The sequence below is a fragment of the Poecilia reticulata genome, chromosome 3 (assembly GCF_904066995.2).
Source record: "Poecilia reticulata chromosome 3, P_reticulata-male-v2, whole genome shotgun sequence".
Lineage (NCBI taxonomy): Eukaryota > Metazoa > Chordata > Actinopteri > Cyprinodontiformes > Poeciliidae > Poecilia > Poecilia reticulata.
The window spans coordinates 18,577,055-18,598,409 of record NC_088832.1 but is presented as its reverse complement, the minus strand read 5'-3'; the positions used below and the strand labels follow the sequence as shown (position 1 = coordinate 18,598,409).

Genomic DNA, 21,355 nt, shown 5'->3' with positions numbered 1-21,355 from the left:
CACCAATCACCACAGAATCCTCATCAAGCTAATTACACACACCATTGTATTTTTTCCCCCATTCTTTTTTAAGACTAATTTTAACTCCTGTAAATTTAACCTCAAATCAATGAAAGTGGAAGATTTTAATTGGAAATGCTGGCTTATGGTCATTACAGGCCCTCAAGAGGAGAAAGGACAGAAATCATTGAGGAAGCAGAAGGGGGTTCAGTTTATTTTTTTACTTTTAATTTCACAGAGGCTGCATATATACTCAACCTCCTGCTTTTGGCAGGGGGGCACAAAAAGCAGCTTTTTGATTCCATCGCCAGTGTTTAAAAAATATGTGTACATTTCATGTACGAATAGCGTTCTTGTGTCAGTTCTCTGTAGTTACGAGAAAAAAAAATGGTGAACAGAAAGTTAGAGCTGCCTCTTTGATGAGAAGGACTAAAGTGAGCTGAACCTACTAGATGAACCAGAATCTCAAAGTCAGAAAAGGCTACATTTTAATAGTAAAATGTGTTAAAAGAGAAACATCACTATAATATTTAGTGCTTCATTGCTCATTTGTGCAGTGACATATGTTTAGCAAAAAGCCTCCTCATAATATTTGAGTCCCCAGCTGGTTTTCCATTGATAAGTCACACTATAATGACCCTCATTGTTTTCATTGCAAGCAGACACAGTCACATTTTCAGTCAAAATGCATACATCACCACTTGCCTACAAATTACACACAATTGGCTGGACTTAAATGAAAGCACTACTGTAAAGATATTTGACATTATTTAACCCAACCTTTGAATTTTTAGTGCCAGATTGCACCAGTTAATGATGTCTATGCCTTTGCAGAGACATTCCTTTGAGTTTGAAGTCATTATTATTTAATATCACTTGGTATCATCCGTTTCATTAGCCTGCAGAGATTAGCTGTGTTATCACCAGTATTTTCCCTTCTGCAGGATTTGTCCCTGAATGAACGTTAAATGCCACACAGCCAAAATAGTGAACATGGGATAAAACAGTTCATGTTTATTCAAACAAAACTCACAGTGGTTATAAAAAGATAACTAATCTCCAGAGTGACAGGAAATGTTAGACATTTTGGAAATATCTGCAGTAAAAGTCAGAAGATTACATTAATTTCCTTTATCAGAATATTCAGACCTTCAACATTAGAATATGAGGTGATAGCAATATTGAGCATTGAGCGAAAGCTGCACATACACTTTAACCGTAAAAAGATAAATACCGAACTGCACCGCAATTAATGTAAAACGTTTACAAATGTGCACACTCCCATAACCGATTAGCACAAGAGTGTTGAGACGAGCCCATTCAACCTGGCTAGCTCATAACTGCCAATTATCACCATGCAGCAGAAAATCAGTCGTGACTCCAAAGGCTCATTGTTGCCCCTGTTTTGTATTAGCTCAGTCTTTCAGTGTTCCTATGACAGTTGTTGCGTAATATTATTGCTTGATATCATATCATTGCAGTATGTATTTCTTTTTTTTTTTTTTGTTCTTCAATAAATCTATTTTGTTAGAAAGAAATTCATGAATAGTTGATAATCTGCAAGGCAGAACGGACATTTGGCTACAGAATATTAGTCTTTATATTAGTAATTCATAATAACTTCTCAGGAATAATTTGGCATCAGTAATGCAGTAATGTCTACAATGGAAAACAGCAAGCTGCACAAATATATATTGGGGACAAAAAACATCACAGAGACACAAGGATGCTGTAAAAGGAAATACTTCTATAGATTCTTCTTCTAGAATTAGTGAAAATCTTTGTGGAATCAAAGTGTCTAAAAAACAATTTATAAATGTTCACTATTTTCACTGATGCAGGGTTTTTTTGTAGGATTAACCAAAATGGCAAATTGTTGAGTTGAGCAGTCGATGACTCAACAGCCTGAAACAAACTAAGAATTACTTCAGAGTTTCAAAGAAAAAATACCATGTATTGACTATTGAATGACAGGAAGATGTTGATTAGTTTGTTTTAGATTTTATTGAGACCACACCAAACCACTTATGGTGGAATATTGTGACCAAGAATTAGAAAAAATATTTACATTTTAGTTTAGATTTTCCAGCCTTTTCCAACCGTCTTCTAAGTAGTAAAATAGTTGTTAAAAAAAAAAACTTCAAAGAATTTTGCAGCAACACTCAGTAAAGCACATAATAAAAAGTTACAGTTTTCCCTCAAACGTTTTTCCACCTTGTTAAGTTGCATCTTGATTGTTGTTGTTGCTTTGTTCCGCTGGATGCGATCTCATCTCAATCTATGCACTGATTACTCCAAAGCTCCAGCCAAATCTAGTCCAGCTGGTTCAGCAGGCCCTCTGGAGCTTAATCAAATTACAGTTTGTCTGTGGGTGTCAGAGGCATAAACAGGAGAGAATTAGGGTGGGAGGGATGCAGAGTCTGTGATTACTGAGCCATCTAAATGTAGACAGAAGAAGGAAAACATTTCCCGGTTGTCTGGAGCTGATTGTAACTCTACTAGTTCATACTTTTTCTTTTTTTTTATCTGGTGCACTCATCTGATCAAGAGTTCAACATAACATCATTCCTGTTGTCTGACATCAAGGTTCAAAGATTCATAAAAACATAAGTTTTGGGATCATGCATAATAACTTGTTTTTTCATCCGATTTGAATAATGAATTTCAAAACCTTCATTAGGCAAATTTACCAGAGAAAAATATAGTGCAACAAGAAAGTCTTTGAATTAATTGACACATGGAGTTATTTTTTTTTAAAGATCTACAAGAAGAACTGCATAAGGATACAATATTATTTTTAAAATATGTGCAGTTTTTGTTATGTAACTGTCAGATTGATGTTTGGGTTTATCGGAGACACACAGGTTCAGAGTAATGAGGGAGTTTTCTTACAAGAACTTCTCTTCGTTCTTGTTTTCTATTCTGCACCTACAACAATAGGCGATGAGTCACTTTATAAGTACTTAAACTTTAATGAAAAGAAAAACCTAGCAAGAATTTATATGAGGGACCAGGAAATTAAGATGCCAAATGAATCACAGTTCAAGTCATTCGCTGTGCATCATTTTTATTAGGGTTAAACCAACTAAAAATCACCAGTGTGCCAAACGTGTCCCTCTGCCTTCGTTTTGCTCTTATCAAAGGTGTGTGAGACTTTACTCTAGATGACTCATTTATTTACACCCAGTTCAATCAAGCTGCCTGCATGCATGACAGACCAAGGGTGCAAAGAAAGGGTCTGCTGACAGGAAACACATTTCCTGAAAACAACACAATGTACTGGTTGATACAAGACTGTGGCTCTTTTTTAGCAGCAAAAAAAAGAGCCACGGATGAAAGCAGCATCTGTTCAAAATCTGCAGATACAGACAAAATCTCATAAATTATGTACATTATTATTATCAAGAAGTTGGTTTTTCATTAATTCAGTTCAAAAAGAGAAACGTATATAGCATAAACATTAATTACACAGATTAATGTAGACTCCAGATCAAAACCTTAAGATTGGGGAAGAAATGATAACAATTTGCATTTTGTGCTTACAGATACTTACAGATACTTACAGATACGGTCTGCAGTCCAATAACCATAAGATGGAAACATCATCTAAGGTCACATTTGCCCCCACACCAAAACGTTCAAGAAAAAGCCAAATATTGGAGAGAAGAGGATAAAAAAAAAGCTTTATTTTCTCAGAAAAAATAATCTGGACCATCCTGATGACTTCCCATTGTGTTGCAGTCAAGACTCCCTAAATTAAGGCCAAACTCAGACAATGTGAATACCAAACTGATGAGAGGCCATTGTCAAGAGCATTGTTGTAATTGAACTGTAATGTTCCTGGAGGAGCTTATTTGGAAGCTAACTAGTTGCAGTGGTGTGTCAGTTTTTTTGTTTTTGGTTTTGTTTGTTTTTTTCGGGCGTATGCATATCCTCAGCCATAAATCTGACTAGTTGGTAACGAGTCAAATAGACAAACCAGACAGCTGTTAAATGTGCATATGTCCTGCTAAACTAGTTAAACTAACTAGCTTAGTCTTTGTTGCAGGATTTATTTAAGCGCACTTATTCACAGCATGTCTCATCTTCTTATCCTCTACATACTGGCGCACCAGTGAAACAAAACAAAAAAAACAACAAAAAGAAAACAGGCGAGAGACAATTAAGGCCAAAACCTTAAAATCATGGAAGTTCAGGCATATACAGGTCACACTTTTAATATTTATTTCTCCAACATCCTCTTTTTTATTTGTTCTTATGCAATATATCAGTGTTCCAAGAAAAAGAATTGAAATACGTCACTCAATGTGTAATAAATTTATCTGATATATAAATGTCACTTTTTTAATTAAATTACTGTTTCAATGATATTCTGATTTACACACATACATTTGAGTGCAGCAGCTTGTGCACAGTCTAGCAAACGAGGTAGCTGGAATCAATTCAAATATGTGAGCTCATTTCACTGAGGCACTGGAGTGGAGATGGCTAATTACAACTGAGATATGCTGCGCTTCATCTCTCACAAGGAATTTACTTATTAGAGTCAGTCGTGGAGAATAAACTCAACAAGTCTTCCTTCTGGTTTTACATGACCCCAGCCATACTAGTACCAGGAAAGCGAAGCTGAGTTTAAACACTTTTAAATTGATCTGGTAATATAAAGGCAATTATGTGATTTTGCTAACCCGCAGGCTCTTGTCCCAGGGTAAAACCCAACTGCGGATATTATTGCTCGTGAGTTTTAAGTGGTGGTGCATGTTCTTCAATTGCATCTTTAAATCTGAAAGCTGGGCATGGAACATTTTTTACAGAAAGAGAGCTAAACGGTGTATTTAACACAGAGCTCCGCTTAAACTCTTAGCCCCTCTGGACATTTAGTAGCCCTGCTAAAGGCAGAAAGAAGTCAACAGAATCAAAACCTCCTCTCTTTGTAATCATGTGCAAATGACCTCTTCTCTCAGCTCCCAGTGCATCCTGCAGATTCGTCCCTGAATCAAACAAAAAACGAAGGTCTCTGTCTTCCCGCAAGTAGGTGTCACCATGGAAACAACCATTTTTCGGCGCGCTCAACAATAGCCGTTAAATGAAAGGAACTGTCTGATGGAATTTGTGTGTTTCGTCTCTCTTTTTCATGCAAAGTATGCACACCGTCAGAAAATTGCACAATGCAAATGTGTATATGATAACATAACCTACATTTGAAGATGGTTTCTGTTTTCTTATCCTGTGAAGTGTGAGTAACAAGAAGTTGGTGAGAGCTGACCGCTAAAAAAAAACCTAACAAACTTAAAAACAGATGGATCTGTTCATATGAAAGGAAATATTTGAAATTTTAAATCAGGTAGCAAATGACACAAATGAGCAGACTTACAATAAAATATGAATTTCAACAGGAATGACTGTACAGTACGACTTTAGAATAATAGAAAGCATGCAATTAAATCAGATTTATTTATTTTTTTATTTTTTTTAGCTTGACAAAACTTGAAACCTGTATGGCCTTCTTCCTGACTACACAGTCTGCAGTTCTGCCAAGTGCATAAAGTGGGTATGGACAGAAAACCTTGTGGTTACCGATGAAGATGTGAAAGTCAGAATGAAAGTGACAGGGAGAAACATTATCTGAATGGAAAACCTCAATTAAACTCATGTAGCATAAACTTCTCACTTTCTAAATTTTGCCTGACATCAATGCGCAAGTATCCATCACTGTCTACAGTTTTTTGTTTTTATCTGTGGTGCAAGATGATTTAGCAAACTGTGATCTTATTGTCTCCAGTGTTTTATTGCACTGTATTTATTCTTTTAGCAAAAATAGCCTTTTGCATGACTTTGCAATCTAGATATTTCTGTATAAATAGCCTAGACTAGATATTTTCCCGCAGAGATGTTGTTTTTAGATGTGAGTGCACCATCTTGCACCATAAACAGGGTCACTCCATGGTGCTCCCCCATCGCCACCATGGTCCATCATCCCTCAGGACTCTGATGTGTGTTGTTTCATTCAAATTCTAATTTAATTCAAAAACACTTTATTGATCTCTAAGGGAAATTAAATGTTCTCGTAACACATTTAATTGAAGATATGTTAGGGACTAAGATTTTTGTGATTTTCATCTACACTTTAGACATTTGTTGTCTCAGCTGTTTTTAAAGCAAATCCTTATATCCAATATAGTTTGTAATTCAAGGTTGGTAGCGACTAGAGAAATATAAAGAAAACCAATTGCTCCTTTTGTAATATAAATGTCTCAATGCAAAGGTCAAGAATTCATCCTTCAGACTGATTGATGATCGATTGTGAGATTAATTGGTTTGTAATCTTAAAATAATTGAACATGACATGTTCTTGCTATGTCAGGCACTTTTCTTTTTTTTTTCTTTTTCTTTTTAAACAAGCCTGTGATTCGTTGCATGCTCCTGCAGAGTATCGTCTAATTTTGGCATCATTCCTACACTGCATTAAGCTAACCACATGGGGCTCAGCTTCAGTTGTAAGTCCAACCTCCCTCCAGGGATTTTCACATGTGAGTAACTGGAAATGGCTCCAACCGGGTCTGCTGAATCAATGGGCCTCCTGCTGCGCTCCACAGCGACGGAGAAATCCTCATTATTTGATCTTTAAAAGAAGTTCAGACAGCAGAAGCAGCTGTGTTTCAGTGAATTCAGAAAGAGTCAATAGCACATGTGTCTGGGAAGTGCTGGCGTGGCCTTAGAGGACAAATCAAAGACAAATAATTGTTTTGTTCTTGGGAAGGATATTTGTAGGATAGCACAGCTGAAAACATGTTTTGCAAGTTGTTCTGTGCAGCTATTGGCAGTGACAGCTTTAATTGTTAACTTGTACCTATTTCTGGATTCAGTCTAAAGAATGTAACACTTTATTCAAACTTTAACAATGTGTAGTGTCATTATACGTTTTTTAAATCACTCTTTTTCTGAAGAACTTTTTTTTTTTTTTTTTTTTAATAAGCCACATTATGTCAAACTATCTCAGATTAATTTAAGTTTGGGCTTTGACTAGACCAGTCCAAAATTTTAATTACATTTTTTTATTTCCTGAGGTGAACCTTGTATGATTTTAAGACTCTGAAATATGAAACAGTAATCTTGAAAAGATAACCTCACAAAACGGCGCAAAAAAAAAAAAAGAACAAGTGACAAAGTAAAGCAAATAAAACCCAAGCTCTGTCCCTTTGATAGTTTACTGTATTTCAATAACAAAGGTAGCTGCGGTTTTCAGAGGCCAGCATCCTGTCTGTTTCAGGTGAGTCCCCACTCAAACACACCTGAACAAAAAGGGTGAAATCAGGACTGAGGTTTTAACACCTTTTCAGTTGCCTCTTTTCTGACCCACAGGTGACACTGATGGGTACACTGTGGTCTGGTTGGTGTCACTAATGCACCTAAGGTTCATTTACCAGAAGATGGATAGGATGTATCAACTACCATAGGTTGCTTCTGCACTAAAGTAGGGGCCGAAGCCTTTTCCTCAGAGAAGCGGCGGAAAACTTTCTCATTCCTCGTTGACCGATCTAGTTCGTTCTGCACGTTCATCAGGGAGTAAGCAGAGGGGGAAAAAATTACCTCATCTTGGGACCAGGTAACAGCAGAATATGGAGGGGAATTCATCGCAAATTAAAAATAATAATAATAATAATAAAAATATTATTAAAAAGAGCACTCTTTACAAAATACAGTAAGAACAGTTTAGTGAGAGCCAGCTAGACCCGATCAACGGCTGACTCTAAACCAATCAACGGCTGACTCTAAACCAATCAGCTGCTGATTCTAAACCAATCAGCTGCTGATTCTAAGCAGCCCCGCTTGGCCGGCCCGATTGGAACCACAGCTCAAGGGGCCGGGTGGAACCGGGTCGGAAGTGATAATGCAAACACGGTCGGCCCTACTATGAACCCGTTCCGTGCCGTTCCGTTCCTTGCAGTGCGAAAACGGCTTAAGAGTTCTTTTTTTTCATAGACTCTGTGTATTAGCTGTAGCTTTAATGTCTTTTGAAAGTCACAATTTCTCTTGTGACCCTGAACATTATATTATGTCACTCAGCCCTTACTGAATAAGTACAGCTGAAGGTTAAATCTTTTTTTTTTTTTTCAAATGATGAGCTCAACAGAATAAAACAATCAAGGTTGTCTATTTCTCGCTTCGGGTCAGAGTTAATTGGAAATTGAATTAATGGATTAAGAGAGCAAATTGCTCTTGGGAAGCACTCGTTTTATGGCAAGAAACACTAAAAGGAAATTGGTAACATTAATTTTCAGGAATTTATTATTCTGATGTAAATGAACTCAATATTAACATGTTACAGCATTAGCTGAGGATTGGCTTTTGTGCTTTGCTTTTGATTCAAACTTCTCACAACTTGAATGTTTTATTAAACATCTTGTAGAATTACGTTGCATATAAAAGCAGCGAAAAAGGTAAATCGAGTGTCTCTGCAAAACAAAACACACAGCTGATACATAAAGGGTTACTACCTGTACGGTGGCTCGCTAAGGGATGACGACAATACAATGGTTCAGAGATAACCTGCCATGGAGCGTGATTTTAACTGCTTACTGTAGCCACTTCACAACAAACCAAAAACTGATTCACTATTGCAAAAAAGCACACAAAAAAAATCAATCTTGGTTGTATTTTTTTATGTTTATCTTTCAGCTCACAATCTTAAAGGGAAAAACTCACATAAAGAGCCAAAGCTATAGTACATGCTGCAGATTTGTAAAGTTATATAGTTTCATAAGATGACACTTATAATCTACAAACATAAAAAGTAGCTGGTTGTTGGTTCCATATTATTTACAAATAGCCTGATTCAAAAAGTTCTATGAACTTTATGCAACTGAACAGGAATTTATCTTGTTTGCTTTTCTGTCTGGTGTTCAGAGATTACCTCTGTCAGGATTTGGTGCAATATAAATAGACACTGAATTAATCAGCAATGTTCGTCTTTTCAGTTGTGTCAGACGCATGTGTCGTAAAGCAGGTTCTGATTTGTTGTCAGTGGCTGGTGCACATTCAAACAGAGCTTTTATCGATATATTACATCAAGAAGTACACTTAAATAGAAAAATGAGACATTTACAGTGCATATTGACGTTCGTTCCAGTGGTGGAAATTGAAATTATGATCTATGAGCAGTTAGAAATGTTGGAATTAAAAAATAAGGCCAATTTTGCTGCCAGACCCACCCTTAAACATACAGACACATTATGAGTCCCGCAATAAACTGGAGCACTTCTTACAATTCTTTTTTATCTTGATTAAATATTGTCTGATTGCATTAGAACTAATTCAAACAAGTGTGGAAAGGGAGAGAAACCTGGTGAGAAATTGGTGCGAGGACAAAAAGGAAAAAAAAAAAAGTCTGTCTGATCACTAATCATCGTCACGGTCTTGGCCTGCATGCATAAACATTATGATGAGAAAACTTTACCCCTCAGGTTTTGTGTTGCTAAAAAAAGCTGGATGGTCAGTTCGCACAGCCAGGGAGACTGTCCAACCCACACAGAGCACGGAAATATAACTCACAATCTCTTGTATTTCAGTCTTTGTGTAAACATTTTGTTTAAAATAAATAAGTAACAACACATTAAGAAGGATTTCCTCTTCAGTTCTCAGCTAGAGACATGCATCTTCTTCCCCTCTTCGTGTGCCAGACTGGTGCTGCTCTCCAAGTTGGGTTGCAGGTACGGAGCAGCCAGTTATTCTGTCGGGGTGGTGGCCACTGGGCTGAGGATAGGAGTCAGTAACTCCCTCATTGGGCTCATGGGTGAAATGGCCTTATGGCTGAAATACTCAACCACTTGACCAGGTACTTCTGCAAGAACGCACTTGGCCAAAGCTGCAGGAGAAGCCTGTAACAGAGAGTAGAGAACAGGTGGAGGTGTCAAAAGCTGTGAAGAATTGCTTAATCTATTTTTAAAGTATTTCAAGTAAAGCTCTGGGGTATGTGGGCAGCGGCTGGAAGCAGAGCTATTTCTCTGCTTCCAGCTAATTACAAAAGATAAGTCAGGGTTTGACATCGTCGAAACTGCTGTGGGCAGTACTCCAGAATAAGCTTCTCATGCATTGATCCCAAAAGCTAAAATCACATTAAGTGTTTGCAGTCCATTATTTTGTTGGAGTTAAATATCTATATTTCCTTTATTACATCAATATCATTCTGTAATAATTGGGTTAAGGTCTCTTGATTTTGTGTGCAAAGTAGGTTTCATTTTGCATGCATTTTTCAACATTGTGGAAGGTTGTTCATGTAAACAGCAAACTTAACCGTGAAACACAACAGCATTTGTCTTGAAATAAACTGGGCCGGCGCTAGCTTCATACTTACAAAACTTAATTTTGTAGGCATGAAAATAATACTTCATGCTTACATAGTGTCAATATGGATATGACACTATCCATATTCAAGTTTTGTAGCTGTGCTCTTCTAAATTTGGCAGACAGCTTCGTTGTATTTTGTGGTAATTAGGGTTTGTGGAATTATGGCTTAAAAAAAACTTTAGTTAAAAAAAAAAAATTATTCCCAAGTAGGAGAGTGCTAAAAAGTTACTGCCAGAGTATATAACAGCAACTGTTTCATCAACAGGACAGAAAATGGTACAATGGAGGTAGAAATATGGAGAGTGGTTGAGTGGCTTCACAGCAGCTGATAGTAATATGCATGCGTGAAGTAAAAAGATTTTAATTGAGAGAGCATGTCAGCAGATCAGATGCTGTTAGAGCATGCACGGTGTCACAGTCACGGCTTTTCTTTCTGCAGTTTAACTGTGAAGTATATTTTTCATGCATTAGGTAAGAGTGAGAAAAAAGTTCACTGTGAAAAGGTACAGCTAAAACATTTTAGTAATTATATTCATGTCCTGAGAACGAAAATACTCTCAATTACAGCTAAGCCTAAAAGTATTTCTACCTTGTAGATTTAAACATGTTTAATTTTTTAATATTGGCAACAGGTTAAACAAGTAATATTAACATTTTGGAGGGGCCAGTTAGATGCCCAGCTTGAATCCAATAAAGACTACACAGGGAGGTAATTAAGAGGCTAATGACTAGGAAGTTTTCCAAAGTGAAATGCTTGGCACTCATTACCAAAGATGATCAAAATACCAGTGGAAGCATGCAAAGTTCACATCAATATATACATGCCAAAAAAATAAAAAAATCACACTGATTTTTGAGAAGGCTGTAAATAATTTTATATATGGCATTTTCTAAAAAAAAAATCAAAATAATAATTTTCGGTAACACTTTATTTGAAGGGGGTGAATAAGACTGTTGTCATAAAGCGTCATTCGGTAAATTATGACACTTTTAATACAAAGTTGACATTATTCAAAATGTCTAGAAATCATTACTGATATAAATTTGTTATAAAAGTAATACTGATTGCACTTTAAAAATTAGGTAACTTTATGGTATTAAAGGTAAAGTTTAAACAGTAATGATTTCTTGGTTAATGTCAATTTGTCATAACAAAGACATTTTGAATAATGTCAACTTTGTATTAAAAGTGTCATAATTTACCGAATGACGCTTTATGACAACAGTCATAAATATTCATGAAGGTTTATTCATGTTCATGACAGGTGTTATGTCATGTTTATGAAAGTGTCATGACAGTCTTATTCACCCCTCTTCAAATAAAGTGTTACCGAATTTTCTTTTTCAAAATTCATACTCATCTTACACTATTTTGTCAGTTTTTTGAGAGGTAAAAGTTGTGTTAAATTGTCACAAACATACTTCTTAGTTTAAGAAAAACTTTTTAAAACTTTTTTTTAAAAATGTAAATAAATCCGCTAGGAGTATGATTAATGTTGAGCTTAACTGTACAATATAGTAACTTCAATTTCTTTGGTAACAGAAAGATTTGTGAGTAGGACTATGCTAATTTAAAAAGCAGATGTTCAAATAGGTACATGTGAATTCAACTATCCTACTGATAAGATTTATTTTAGCTTTGATTGCCTGTGTCGCCATTCTTTAATTAAGACCGGGAAGTCTGACAAGATAAAACCGGAGAATGCCTTACAAACAGATAATGTAAAGAATAAGAACAGTAGCTCAGTAGTTTAGTAAATATTGAGGGAGAAAAGGTATATTGGCAGGATTAAAATGTCTAGACAGTCACATGTAATTGCTCAATATCCAGGCTCCATTTCACCCATATTTTCCCTTGGCAACAGCCTGGGTCAATCATTAGCAATCCTGCTGCACCTCAGTCGGGTGTGTTTCAGGTTACAGCAGCGAGCTCTTTCAGGCCTCTCTGTGTCTGTCTGGGCAGCTTTCCTTCTCCAACATGGCACAAACAGCATGGATCTTCATCCCTTTTCCACATACATGTGCATCAATCAATTCATTACTATAATGATGCTGCTTTTTTAGCACACCTTAGACTTCTTAATGATTTTAGATGGTAAATAAATTTAGTTTGCAAACTAAATTATCTTTTTTGTGTCCTATCTCTGCTATCCAACTGAACGACATGGTGACACAAAGTAAAGAAATTAGCTTTAGAGCATTTTCTATGCACTCTTCCTGGAGAGATACCTTCATGGCCGTAAACATAAAGGTGTAATATTCTAATGAGCACTAAGAACCAGCAATGGAGAAAAATCTTAAAAGCTAAAGTGGCTCCATGGCAGCTTATTTTAAAAAGATGAAGCAAACATCAAAATGTAGCAGAAAAACAAGGTAATATAAGGAAAAGCTGCAACATTATGTAAATTAGAAGACTTCATAATATAAAAGCAAAAGGCTCACAAACAAATTTTCCACTTGCATTCTCTACCATGAGAATGCATAAACAATAATCTCCCATAAAAAATCCTATAATCAATAATCTCAACAGTGCAAGTCATTTAAATTCAGGGCCAAAATTTCCAGGTTCCTGTTGTCACATTATATCAGTCATACACAGAGGACTCTTAAGCCTTTGTCAGGGGACATTATCACAATATTGCATGAGCAACAAGGCAAATAGTAAGAAGCACTTCCAGAGAGGGAAGCAAACATGAGCATAGATGGATTTACACATACTTAGGTAAGTATCTACAGTTGACCTGGAGAATATATCCAATAAATTTCTACCAGAACCCCAATTCAAAAAAAGTTAAATATTCCTTTAAGATTGCTTTTAATATATTATTTATAAAGACACAAAGCTTTGTTTTCCCGCAGTAGTTTGAGTAATATCTTTTTGTAATTAATTGAAGGCACACACGCACGCACGCACGCACGCACGCACGCACGCACGCACGCACGCACGCAGCTACTGTGTCATTTCCTCACTGTGGAAATGAATCAGCTAAGAGTGAAGGAAGGAACTGATAGTCCTTCAGAGATCTGGAGGTCCTTGAGTTCAATTCCCAGATGTCTCAAGGCACCACACTTATCTGTCCAAACAATTAAATGCGAACAAAATGCACAAGACATTGCAGGACTTCTAGATCCATAGGTGATGGCTAACCAACCAGATATTGGAGTTGCAGAAAAAAGATTAGCAGTGATAGGCAAAGTGATCCCAAAGAATAGCAAAATTAAGAAGAAGAATTAACATGAGATAATTGAGAAATAGAGAGGGGTAAAAGTGTAAAGAGAGAAGGTTTGGAGAGCCGAAGCTTCAGTGGAACCATTGGTGCTCTGTGGCCCCCAAACGGAAGAAGTGGCTGCAGCAGATCCCCAAAACAATCTCGATCAAGACCACTGAAGTCCTAAGAACAGCTAAGATACTGCACACAACCATCAAGTTCATGTGGCAAAACTCCTTTGCTCAAAAGTTGTAATCCACAAAGCAGATTGCGTTTGTTGTGTTGTGAAGCTTGGCTTCCTGTTTACTCTTTTAAAGTTACAAAGTTTTTATGACATCACACGGGAAAAGAAAAAGAAGTTCAGATGTGCAAAATCCTTTGTGGCTCAACAGTCAGATGTCGAACAGTTTGAAAGCAAACAAATAAAGACAAAAACAAACGACAGATGGAGAGACACACTGACCGTTTTGAAGTCTCGGAAAGGGACGAATTGCACAATGTCCCTGAGGACAGGCTCGCCCTTTGGTGACCGCAGGACGCCATCGTCTCCATCCAGGATCTGCATATCTGTGAAATCTGCATTGCCCACTCCAACAATGATGATGGAGAGAGGCTGGTAGGACGCTCGGACAATGGCTTCACGTGTGTCCGCCATGTCTGTGACCACGCCATCTGTGAGGATGAGCAGGATGTGGTATCTCTGCAAGAAATTGGGAGAACATTACTTCATGTCAAAAGAGCCCCATTGATAATACCACCATTTGTTCTTGTACAAGGACACCTCCCGGCATGTGAGGGAGGACTTTCAAGTTTTCTTGAGGGATTATACGGACTTGACACAGCCACAGCCAAACGTGGCCCTGAACTACAAAGCACTCTACTATTAAACAGTACATAAAAACATATTAACTAAAACAAATGGTTATAAGCTCTTTTCCTGAATAGTTCAAATTGACATTTTCTGTCTCTCTGCTTTTGGTTCTTCAGAAAAATATACCCCAGATGAGTAAGATATCTAGATAATGGAAAATTTGTGATTTATTTTTCCCCATCACAACAACACGGTTATATTTAAAAAGTTGTATCCGACTCTGCTGCTTTAGCAAATAATCAATTTAACTGCAATAACATAGATTAAACTCCAAGCAGTTATGTATTTTTCTTTGGATATTAACCTTAAAGACATAGCCCTATATAAAGTGATACTTAATCCTACCTTGTTATGTCAGGATTAAAATTTTTGGGTTTATATTTTGGGACTTACTTTTGATCCACTTTGCTGCCTTACTTGAAAAAGAAACTTTGCTGACGCACTTATCGCAGATCAAGTTTGTGTGAAATCAATTTCAAGCTGCAAATATTTTTGCGTAGCATTACAAATTAAAAAGTAGAGTAAGACTTTGCTCTTTGGCATCCCAAATGAGTTTATCTGTTTTGAATAAAAATTACAGAAGATGTAAAGTATCTCTAAATAAATACTCAAACAACTCTCTTAGTAGCATCAGTGAGGTGCACTTCATAAACTACTAATCTAACACAGAAAAATCTGAATTATAATAGCACATTCACACATTCATAATAAAATCTTTCGTTTATTGCCATTTAGAAGTGCGACAGCAACACTGAGAACCAGAAGCTGCTGATCTTTGAATCTCGGTGAGAGGAATAAAAACAAAACCCGCTAAATCCATGTATATCACAGAGCTACTCACTGAAGCATCTTTAATGTTGCCATCGCCTGCTGCCACCTTGGCTATCCTGTTGATAATTGGAGCAACGTTGGTTGGCCCATATAATTGGATCTTAGGAAGGCAGTTCTGGTATGCCTCGACGACTCCCTGGATCTCTAAACAAACAGAGGAGAGACCAAAAGAAAAGAAAAAGTAACATATCAACTTGCACTTATACAGCATATGTTGCTCAGTTCATATAATTTCAGTGCCCTTTAATAGTATTTAAATACCTTAAATTTTGTCTTGTTTTGCCATGTTTTTATAATTGACTTTAATGCAATTCAGTAGGATTTTATGTTTTAGACCAAGATAAGTAGTGGATAAAAACTGGTGGTTGGGGAGAAGGTTAACCACTGAGTGAAGCCCCTTTCAATGGATTACAGCATTAAATATTTTGGGGCATGTATTTACCAGCTTCATTGATTTAAAGCCTAATAAATTTGTTTATAATAATAATAATAATAATAATAATAATAATAATAATAATAAAGATCAACCTCAGTGAAATTAAATGCAAGTCTTCTGTGAAAAATGAGGTTGTCACAGAAGAACTGAGATTAAAATATAATCAGGTGTAGTCTCCATACCAATTAAATGTTTTTAAGGGCTATTTGTTGCACTGAGTTTTATCCAGTATAAAAGGGAAATATGACTGTATATACCACACTCCTCTGATTGCTGCTTAAAAAAACAATAGATGTATTATTTACCCCCCACTTCGCAATTATGTGCTAATTTACATTAATATATCACATAAAATCCCAGTGAAATACTCAAAGGTTTAGGACTGCAATGTGACAAAACGTGAAAAAGTTCGATGAACATGAATATTGCTGAGCCTAATGATTTTTGATTATAAAATGTTTGCTAAATCATACAAATCTGGAAAGAGGACTACTCATTTACCTAATAAATCAGATGGGAGATCTCTCAACTAACTACTTTGTAATTACGGATGTTTGCTTGCACCTGAAAAAGCATCCTGTTCTCTGGGATCGGCATGTGGAGAACTCCTTACCTTCACATTCATCATCCTCTGGGTTGAAATTTATGGCAAAATCATGGGATACCTGCGAACAGAGAAAGAAATGATCAATCCTAAACTGTACAAAAATTAAGCAAGTAAATTGAATGTACCGTATTTCCTATTTTAAAAGCTTTCTTATTGCAATAACATCATCATTCATTTATATAGGAATGGCTTGCTGGGGGAAAAAGAGTAAAAGTCAGTCTTTTACTGCATGTGCTTTGTTCAGATATCTTTCAACTTATATTAATTTAGTTGACAATGAATTAAAAGGGCAAATTTCATCCGTACAAATCAAAGCATAAGAAAAAGTCTCTTCTCTTATTTCAGTATTATTGATTTGGTATGTGTGTTCAATCGGTTAAGAGAAACACAAAGGATTTGAAACATGTTTGTGGTTGGTGTCTTAAAAAGTTTAGGATGTGTAAACTCCTAGTTTGTCAGATTTGAGCTTCGTTTATTGGATATGATTAAAGCGAAGGAATCTTAGCGGGTTTTTCTTTCAATTTGGTCTATTCTTGTCATCCAAATTTCATTTGGATTCTGTTTATCACTTAGTGTTTTAACTGGCAACCCCCCACTGTGTCGCTTTCCACTGACTAGAAACAGTCTTTTCTGGAAGCCCTGACTGTCTGCCAGACCACTGACAATTGGTTCCTGTCCAGCTGGCTCCTATTTAAAGGCTTTTAAAAAGGACATTAGACAAGAAATAACTGTGAAGAAATTTAACATGAACGACAACTTGGCTTATGTGAAGGAAGCAGGTTTAGTTTTTATCTGTCTTAACAGCATATTTTGCATCTGACCTTCTTAGATGAAAGCAGGAAACACAGCGACTAGCAGTGCAATCACTCTTGTCCTTGCTTTATATAGATATATTGTCCTCTTAATCAAATAAAGATGATTAAGACTACACAAAACTCTCTCATTTTGTGTAGTTCTTTTCTGGTCCCTTAAATACACCATACGCAAAAAAAAAGAAGAAAAACACTCAAAGAAAAGTACAGTCACATCACAGCACCGTTTTAACTGCTTGTATTCCTACTTCAACCAGGGCACATAAAACACCTGCCGTGTTCGTGTTGCCATAGTCACTGAATGATTTACATAAGTACATACACAACAGTTTGCAATCAGCAGATGGATCTAACAGCAGTCATAAAAATTTTAAAATCACTAATGTGCATTCAGTACTACCTGCTGGTAATCAGCGTGACACATAAAGCAGTGAAATGCACCAGACAATATATATGTTATTTTTTTAATAAAACGCAGTCATAAGTGTTGGGTTGAGGTCTGCTAGGATCCCTAAAGGAAAAAAAAAAACAGCCTTACTTGACAGTAACTTTACACAAAGGCTGCAGAGGTCACTTTTCCAGAGTAGAAGATTCTGACAAAAACACTGTGAACTGTAGGACTCTTTAGAGGAGCACGGAAATACATAAAAGTATCTGCATCACAGTCAGAACATTGGTATTGCTCAGGGTGATGTTTTAAGACTACAATCAGTGACGACCATTAGAAAGGTTTCTCCAACAGTGAGAGATAAACTCTGGTTTACAGGTTTGAAAAAAGGAACGCAACTCCTCTTCTGCCTCTGGTATATCCGTAAGAAACATAATCTGCTGGTCCTAATGTTGTGGAACAGACTCTCCCCTCAGAGCTGTCTTCCAGCACATGTGGCTGCGGCACACGTGAACCATAATTACGAACGTCAGAGCCGCTTGAGCCCATATCCATCAAACTTGCACACCTAATGCAAGAGAGCTCCTAGCTTCCAAGTTCAGAGAGCAGTTCATGATTAGTATAATGACTTAATTAACATTCAACGGTAACAGCAACCTCAATGTGTTAACAGCACACACGGTCTGACAAATTTGACGCCGAAAAGGCGAAGACTGTCATGGTAAATTCAGAAACTCGGTATGCATTTGCTCTCCCGCAAATTCTGCACGATTGAAATGATAATTATTAGTGCAACACACCAGATTACAATATTACATTAAACATAGGCCGGTCTTGTTTGATATGTTATCTGAGGAGTGTTTAATCTGTAAGTGAATGTGTGTGTGTGTGTACACTCATGCACAGTTATTCCTCACAGTTTAGCTTTCTCCCTCGGGGTGCTAACTGGAGTAGCAAACAGCTTTCAGTTCTTAAAGGGCAATTTTCTTAAACATACGCTCTCACACTTGTGAATTCTCATGTAAATTTTGCGTCAACAAGCTACGACTTCAGTTCTTGACGAACAGGATATTTTCTCAGGACGGCTTGATATTTTAAGACAAGGGTCTCATGAATAAAACCACACTCGATAATTAGTTTTAAATGTGAAAGTTTGACGGAATGACAAGGTGTTTCGCAAAGTAGGTCATGGAAATCACCTAGGTGAACATTCAGTCTCAGGGTGAAGGAAATTACCAAAACCTCAAAGTGAGAACCAAACAGTCATACATTATGCACCATTCATGTTGAGGGAGGTACGGCTAGAATAGATGGTTAAAAAACCCCCACCTAATTTACGACCAGGCTTACTCACCTCGTAATTTGGAGGAATTCTGGCACCAAAACCCAAAGCTGAAAACCGCTTGTCACTAAACACAAAAAGCAAAAATCTTTAATTAATTAGAGCTCAAGTTAGAATTACTTTGCAGTTTTGACAAAAATCAGTGAAAAAATATTGTGTCCATCTGTTCACATTTCCAAGGACACACCCCACGCTTGTTTGCATTTCATAACACGATAAAAGCCTGAATAACAGCTTGGAATCAGTCCCGCGGTCCCGGCAGCCAGCGTTTGCACCTGTTCAAAGAGCTTCTCTCGCTCTTTCATCTCTTCATATTTCCATTGTACCATTTGCATGAGTTGATATAACTGCGAGAGACTGCTGTGCTGGAGGGAGCACCCCAGTCAAAGGCCAGGCAACACAATTGTGAATAAATAACAATACAAATTCAGTGTCTGGGCTGACTCCCTCGTTGCAAGATAGCAAATATATTTCCAGTTTACTGAATTACGTGGCTTAAATTTGAAGATTAAAATATGTCCATTGTCTGTTTACTGCTTTCTGATAAAGTACCAGAATAAAAGAACCACTTCCACATACACTGCACGTAGAGGGAGAATAACAAGCAACTATTGACACAGTTCTCTCCAATCTGTTGACAACATGTATTTAAACTCTCTCAAAAGTCACCCACATGACGGTTTGATAACACAGAGCAACATTCAAATATTACTCATCCTTGTTATTATGACACCATTTAAATTATAGAATTTAGCACAAAAAACTTACTTCCCTTCTAAACAATTAAAGCAAATAGTTTTATATGTTTTTAAAAATAATTTTCTGGCTTTCTTCTGAACACTTGTTTTTGTCATGAGGCGGTGGTTTACGGTGAGTGAGATGACGCTTAGGCCCAGGTTGTGATGGAAAATGATGAATTTAATGACAAGGATCAACAACAAGGAACAACGGGGAAACAGCACGAGGAAAACTGGCAGCACGGAGACAGGTGACATCAATGAGCATTCAATTGACAAACTATGACAAGCGATAGACAAGGACCCGACGAAGAATACAGACAACAGGGGAGACTAAATACACACGGGGCAATCACGGGAACGAGACACACCTGGGAGACAATCAACGGGGAAAGACGCAGAGACAGGACCAACAGGGAACAGAATCACACAGAAACTAGAAAATAAACACATAGAACCACGGATCATGACAGTACCCCCTCCTCAAGGGGCGACTACCAGGCGCCCAACAAAAAGAGTCCAAAAAACAAAAAACAACCCAACAGGGTGGGCGGAGGGGCGACGGCAGGAGGGCCAGAGTCCAGAAACAAAAACCAGATCCCAACAGGGTGGGCGGAGGGGCGACGGTAGGAGGGCCAGAGTCCAGAAAAACAAAAAACAAATCCAAAACGAAATAAGCACCGCAAAACCCTCCGGGGGCCGACCACGGCACAGGAGGCAGACCTCTCGTGGGAGGTCCGGCGGGCGGCGACGCAGGAGGCGGAGCTTGAGCCGCGGTGGGCGGCGACGCAGGAGGCGGAGCTTGAGCCGCGGTGGGCGGCGACGCAGGAGGCGGAGCTTGAGCCGCGGTGGGCGGCGACGCAGGAGGCGGAGCTTGAGCCGCGGTGGGCGGCGACGCAGGAGGCGGAGCTTGAGCCGCGGTGGGCGGCGACGCTGGAGGCGGAGCTTGAGCCGCGGTGGGCGGCGACGCTGGAGGCGGAGCTTGAGCCGCGGTGGGCCGGTCGGAGCGCCGGCTGCTGCAGGCGCTGGAGACTGGGGTCCGGGCGGAGCAGAGACCGTGGGCTCGGGCGGAGCAGAGGCCGTGGGCTCGGGCGGAGCAGAGGCCGGGGAACCGGCAGGACGGCCGGGCGGAGCAGAGGCCGGGAAACCGGCAGGACGGCCGGGCGGAGCAGAGGCCGGGAAACCGGCAGGACGGCCGGGCGGAGCAGAGGCCGGGAAACCGGCAGGACGGCCGGGCGGAGCAGAGGCCGGGAAACCGGCAGGACGGCCGGGCGGAGCAGAGGCCGGGAAACCGGCAGGACGGCCGGGCGGAGTCTCGGGCGGAGCCGAGGCTGTGGAACCGGCAGGACGGCCGGCTGGATTCTCGGGAGGTTCACCGGGGAGCTGCTCACCGGCAGCGGACTCGGAGAGCTCAGGCGGAGCGCCGGCTGCTCCGGGCGCTGGGAGCTCTGGCGGAGCGCCATCTGCTGCGGGCGCTGGGAGCTCTGGCGGAGCGCCGGCTGCTGCGGGCGCTGGGAGCTCTGGAGCTGGGAGCTCTGGCGGAGCGCCGGCTGCTGCGGGCGCTGGGAGCTCGGGAAGGACACTAGGGGACTCGGGAAGGGCGCTAGGAAGCTCTGGGAGGACGCTAGGGGACTCGGGAAGGGCGCTAGGAAGCTCTGGGAGGACGCTAGGGGACTCTGGAGGGACACTAGGGGACTCTGGAGGGACACTAGGGGACTCTGGAGGGACACTAGGGGACTCTGGAGGGACACTAGGGGACTCTGGAGGGACACTAG

General features: G+C 39.0%; 1 protein-coding gene across 1 annotated transcript in view; it reads right to left on the bottom strand.

Annotated features, from left to right (window-relative positions):
- Positions 1-8,266: 8,266 nt before the first annotated feature.
- cpne7 (copine VII) overlaps positions 8,267-21,355 on the bottom strand; it is a 44,433-nt gene continuing 31,344 nt past the window's right edge. Inside the window, exons 13-17 of the mRNA XM_081605177.1 lie at positions 18,856-18,910; positions 16,308-16,359; positions 15,269-15,402; positions 14,020-14,256; positions 8,267-9,878 (exon numbers count right to left, since the gene is read on the bottom strand). Coding sequence (XP_081461303.1) covers positions 9,726-9,878; positions 14,020-14,256; positions 15,269-15,402; positions 16,308-16,359; positions 18,856-18,910 — 631 coding nt within the window. The 3' untranslated portion in view covers positions 8,267-9,725. The remainder of the gene's footprint in view (positions 9,879-14,019; positions 14,257-15,268; positions 15,403-16,307; positions 16,360-18,855; positions 18,911-21,355) is intronic.